The sequence below is a fragment of the Biomphalaria glabrata genome, chromosome 1 (assembly GCF_947242115.1).
Source record: "Biomphalaria glabrata chromosome 1, xgBioGlab47.1, whole genome shotgun sequence".
NCBI lineage: Eukaryota > Metazoa > Mollusca > Gastropoda > Planorbidae > Biomphalaria > Biomphalaria glabrata.
Genome location: NC_074711.1, coordinates 50,001,165 through 50,007,164, shown reverse-complemented (window position 1 = coordinate 50,007,164; position 6,000 = coordinate 50,001,165). Strand labels below are relative to the sequence as shown.

At 36.5% G+C, this 6,000-nt stretch overlaps 1 protein-coding gene across 1 annotated transcript in view; it reads left to right on the top strand.

The window, feature by feature from the left end:
• The first annotated feature begins 5,093 nt into the window (after window positions 1-5,093).
• Window positions 5,094-6,000, top strand: part of LOC106069504 (cartilage oligomeric matrix protein-like) — a 67,686-nt gene continuing 66,779 nt past the window's right edge. Inside the window, exon 1 of the mRNA XM_056041426.1 lies at window positions 5,094-5,353. Within this exon, the coding sequence (XP_055897401.1) occupies window positions 5,284-5,353 (70 nt within the window). The 5' untranslated portion in view covers window positions 5,094-5,283. The remainder of the gene's footprint in view (window positions 5,354-6,000) is intronic.

The following is a 6,000-nucleotide window of genomic DNA, read 5'->3' as shown; positions in this document are numbered from 1 at the left end:
CGAAAACCCTATAGAAAGACAAATAACAGATTCTTCTAATCCTCTAATCTTCTAACATAATTACAAAATACGAATGCGACAGAATACATATTAAAAAATAACTATACAATCTGCAATAAAAATCACCCTATACAGGGGTCAAATAATCCTTCAAAAATATATACCAAGGCCAACGCTAAGGCTATCCAATAACATAGGCGCCAGTATAATTCAGGAACTCCAAAGATACAGCTTGGCTCTACAGCCCAAGATAGAGGGAGTCTACCAAACGATCAAGAAGAAACAATTTGACGACATAAGAAAATTTACGCCAAGGCGACAAAGGGAGAGCAGCAAGTATACAAGAAAAAATATCACAAATGGCGTCATCACCTATTGATGAAAGCGGCGCTATTAGATTAAGAACCTTTTTACTATACAACTAAATAATTAGTTGCGACAAGGGACTTTCAGAGATATGTTAGGGTTAGGTCTTAAATTGGCGTCATAAGCCAAAGTTTGATTCACACTGGCTTAATGTAAAGCCATTTCCAAAACCTCTAATATCTTAAAGTCTACGCAATGAAAATAGGTTTTGATTAATAAGTCTGTTTCTAATTTTAGTAACATTAATTACATAATTACATTTTAATATTTGTAATAACTGTTGATAAAATGTCATAAATAACGAAATTGCTATATATTATCTGAGGCCGCCTTACAGATGTCTAACAATTAATTAACGCAGGTAACCAGCTTACTGTGTTATGGTTCAAGAAAAAGAATAAACTAACGATAGTATTTTTAGGGAACGTTTTGGAGCAAAGTTGGGGGGGGGGTGACACCGTCCCTAGTGACATCATTGTGTGTACGTAATTAATCTTTATTACATTTCGACCCTTCATTAATTACGAAGACGTTTACTGTACCCCAGAATAGGTTCTTCCTGGAGTTAGGGTCTAGGGTAGCGCTGGGAGCCAAAAAAAAAAGCATATTCTTAGCAGGGGCGGACTGGGTATCAAAATCGGCCCGGGTATTACCATATAACTCGGCCCACAAATGGCATGTCATATGATATGTGTAAGCCTAATTTTCATCAAAATATATAAAGTTTAATAATGTATCGGAAACTGGATGTATGCTTGCGTAGGGTTACGTAATGTATTTTATTTATTCATGTATGTAGTCTGAAAACTATTAGCAGTACAATAGCAGCCTTAGTGAGTTTGAAATGAATATATTATTAAATGTTTTGGAAACTTTTTGGTATTACTTTTAGAATACAGATGTTAATTCAAAAAAAGAAGATAATTACGTCCTACACAATTCATATGTGTTATGAAAATTATATTCTGTATTGGTTGTCGTTCTTATGTTTACATGTGCTTGTAACTCGTCCGTGAGAATGTGTTCACGAAATGTGTGTTGTGTAGTCATTCAGTGTATTAGAGCCATACTATACAGACATGGTTCTCGACTCTCTTATCTTTATGTTCATAACAATATGTTTATCTAGTCACCCATGCTGATCTGTGACTTAAACTCTGCAAAGTCGTTTCCTGACTGACTCAGACAACCCATTTCATTTTAGAGGCACTTATTTAATGTGAAAAGCTCTTGCTTCGTCCTAGTACATTCCGTATCTAATGCACTGTTCACAGAATAGCTCACATGTCTGGTGATCAGGTAATTCTATGCCTGTGGTCCCGTCTGAGGCATAGGCCACAACCAATTTTCTCCGGACATTTCGGTTCTGGACAATCTCTCCAATTGTCTCAATGCCTTGCCCATCTGCTTGGCATCTGCTTCCAAATTTGGTGCCATGTATTTTTTGGGGGTTCCAGTTGAAGACTCATCTTGTAATGTTGGACTTAAGCTTGTGAAGCGTTTGGCTACACTTCAGATTTTCATCATTTGAAAAATCCAAAGACGTTGCAAATGTATCACAAATATTAGTTTACGTGATGATAGGAATTTTAAAGACGAGTTTCACTTTAACTTACTTAGACTGGGACTTAGGTCCTTCCCACGCCGTTCGGCGCATTGGGCGGCAAGTTGTCTTCACAAAGATGTCTGAAGCCTCCTCCCACCTGGTGTCCACTGTTCTAAGGCCCTCCATGAAAGTGTGACGCAAAGTTATACCAGGACCTACCTGTTTGTGCTTTCCTCGCGATGGCCTCCATGTCATCGCAACTCTTAATATGCGTAATTCATTTTGTCGTAGAACATGTCCAGCAAACCTCATGAGACGCTCTGTCACAACCTCACTAAGTGATCGACTCCCAATTCGGCATAGGATTTCCTTGATTTAGACCAGATCTCTATAAATGACTCCTGAAATCCGTCTAAGACATTTTTGTTGAGCCAGAATTAGTCTTTTTTTTCAATTTCGGCAGATGACTTCCATGCTATTCACTGCACGCTATTAATGGAGCCGAGCGACTGGTAGAATGTGTAACATCTCTTGGCTACGCTCTTAGACTTAGGTGACTGTAGTTTGCTTTAGATTTTATATCGAAAAGGGAATTTTATCGTCAAAACCATCTGTTGGGGGGTTTAAACTAAAAAAATCTCTGGAGTTTTTTTAATAAAAGAAACTCAAAACCCCCTTAACTACGCTCATAGAATTTGGTGACTGTAGTTTGCTTTAGAATAATATTGAAGAGAGAGGTTTTCAACCTCAAAACTATCTGTAGGGGGATTTAAAACTCTCTGTAGTGGGATTTTAACATAAAGTCCTCTGGAGGAGGGGGGTTAAACTCAAAACCCACCTTTGCTACGTTCATAGAACTTTGAGTGTGTAATTTCATTTTGTTATTGAAGAGGTGCTTTTTATCTTCAAACCACGCTGGGCGGGGGGGTTAAAATCAAAACCATCTAGATGTTGTTTTAACTTAAAGCCATCTGGAGGGGTTTTTTAAAATCAAAACCATCTAGATGTTGTTTTAACTTAAAGCCATCTGGAGTTTTTTTTTTTAAATCAAAACCATCTAGATGTTGTTTTAACTTAAAGCCATCTAGAGGGGGGGTTTTAAAATCAAAACCATCTAGATGTTGTTTTAACTTAAAGCCATCTGGAGGGGGGTTTTAAAATCAAAACCTTCTAGATGTTGTTTTAAATTAAAGCCATCTGGAGGGGGGTTTTAAAATCAAAACCATCTAGATGTTGTTTTAACTTAAAGCCATCTGGAGGGGGGTTTTAAATACAAATCCCCCCTGGCTACGCTGATAGAATCTGGTGACTGGTGTATGCTTTAATCTTATATTGAAGAAAGGGTTTTATCGTAAAATCAATTTCGGAGAGGGTTTTAAAATCAAAATTTAATTTCGGGGGGGGGGGGGGAGGTTGAACCCCAAGAACCTCCCCCCCGACTACACCCATGGTGTGTGTCTTTAAACATATCAAAGGCTGTTTTAGGTGAGTCCATATTTACAAACAATGGGGGAGCCACTGCCTTGCGTAGGTGTGTCACGTGACGACCCAGCAGACAGTTTCACGTGAAACCAAGTTATCTTGACCTTTAATCATGGTCTGGCACAAGAAGACAGCGGACGTGTCTGCCCCATGTTTTCTCTGTGCCATTGTTTCTCGTCCAAATCCAGATGAGATTGTTATGTATTTAATGAAAAACGCCACATGCTATTTTGTATGTTATATCGCAGCACGAGTTGTAGGCCTACTTGGTCATTAATGGAAAGCATACAAGACTATTAAGGGCCCAATAGTTTATGTGTATGGAATTACAGGCTCCGTTAAAACCGATATTAACATTTGAACAAAGGCACTATTGTGACACTATGTCTGTATTGCTTGCCCATAAAACTAAAAGCTATAAGGTTAATAATAGATAGAAATAGTTAGAACTTGACTATAAACCAATAATGAAGCAATGGGTGTTGTGAGAATAAGGTAGGCAACAAGTTTCTTTGAGACGTTATATTGGAGTTTCACTACCGAGTTACATACTTGGTCGAATGGTGTAGCCAGCTGCTAATGTTTTCAGGAAAACGATGACAGCACTTGAAAACAAACTCAATAAAGTTGTAACCGTAAACATATCTTAATATATATGTATAATGTATATATATATATATATATATAGGTCTGTGGCTGTAACAACGAATACAATCAATCTTATAAATACAAATACATAGCCTAATGAATGAGTCCTCGTATTTATCCAATCATCAGGGGGAGTGAAACCAGAGAAATAGAAGACATCACAAAAACTGATCGCCTTTTTTTTTTTTTTTGCTTCATATCTTCTCTTATAAATGGCAGACGTTCTTTCAAAAACACAACTACGTCCTACGCGTAATGATCTGTTAATCTATTCATGCATGTTCATTGCTATTTAACTAGATTTGTAGATTTTATTGGAAACTGCACGAGTTTTATTCTGTATTGAATGTTTGCATTGTATAGCATCCTATTAACATCATTAACATGAGCTAAAAGTTTTAGAGTTGGAGGGGGGGGGGGGGGGGAGGAGTAAAAAGACAAATCATATCTCGATCTACATTTTCAAATTTGATGAACAGTGTCACAATATGTAGATTAGGTTTGAAATAGAAAGATTTGAAGGGATATTGCCAATATTGGATTTCCATTGTTATATTTTAACATCTAAGTCTGCAGTTTATACAATACCTACTTCACTGGTATAATATTACTGATATTAGTAGGTAGTAGGTAGGTGTTGTCCACCTCGTGGGTTTTTCAAGAACTCGATTAATCTCTTATTTAAAATTACTAAGTTTATATATATATATGTATGTTACGTTTCTATTAGGCCTACCATAAAGGAAAGTGTAGTCTATTCGAATGTCTCATTTATCTTGACCAAATGAATATGTGTTCTGCTTTCATGTCATAACAAAATGACCAAAATGATCTATTTTGAATTATTATAATTAATGCATGAAAGCTGTTCTCATTATCTATATTAAAAACAACAAAAGATTAAAGCAATATACCCAGATATTACCTAGCACACTTGTTAATACTTTCGAAATCTCATTACATTCTATATGCAGCGCAATGTCTCTTCAAACTTTAGATAGGCTACAGTAAACCTGGCACATTTCTCATACCCATATGGTTGAACCTTCTGCGCGAGCGGCTGGTGGAGTGGGGCTCCAGGAACAATGAAAATGAGTTTCAGGCTGTGAGAGTATCTCAGATTGAAGATGTTTAGATCTAGATCTACCAGCCCAGCAGGGGAATTCCTTGTGTCTACAACTGAAGCGCGCAATTAGATCCAGTTCTTTTTTTAATTGGATAAATGCAACGAAATAGTCATTATGTATTTGCTGAGAATTTTTGTTTTCACAGTTACATCGAGTTTATTTCAAGTGCTTATTTTTACTAGTGGTAAGACAGTTTGTCACTATATATACATTTATATAAATATATATATATATATATATATATATGAATACCTAAATAGGTAAATTAAAATGAAGGACCTAGCAACAACTAGAACTGTGCTTAGTTTCCTTATAAATCAATGGAGAGTTTGATCGATTAAACATCGTTTTAGATGGCGCTGAGGATGTGTGGTGAAGCGCTAGCTTTCCGCATTAGGGTGTTCAAGGTTCGAATCATAGGTGAAGATTGGGATTTTTACTTTCGGGATCTTTAGGGCGCCTCTGAGTTCACCCAGCTCTAATGGGTACCTGACATTAGTTGGGGAAAAGTCAAGGCGGGCGGTCGTTGTGCTGACCACAAGCCGCCCTCGTTAACTTGTGCCACAGAAAGAGCTACTTTTTTCTTTTCTGAAAGTGAAAAATTCAACTTTTAAAATCAACTATGCAAGCAGTTTTTTTCATAAAATACACAATTTTTACAACTTTTCACTATTAATAGTAAGAAAAAAACAAACAAACGCGGGAGACTATTTAGTATAGAGGTAACTATATAACATAGTTTAAAACATTTATGCAAACGGTTCTAGATTTTTGTTAACAAATGTTTTTAAAATTGTGCATTACTAAATTAAGTACTTTCTATCCTTTTTA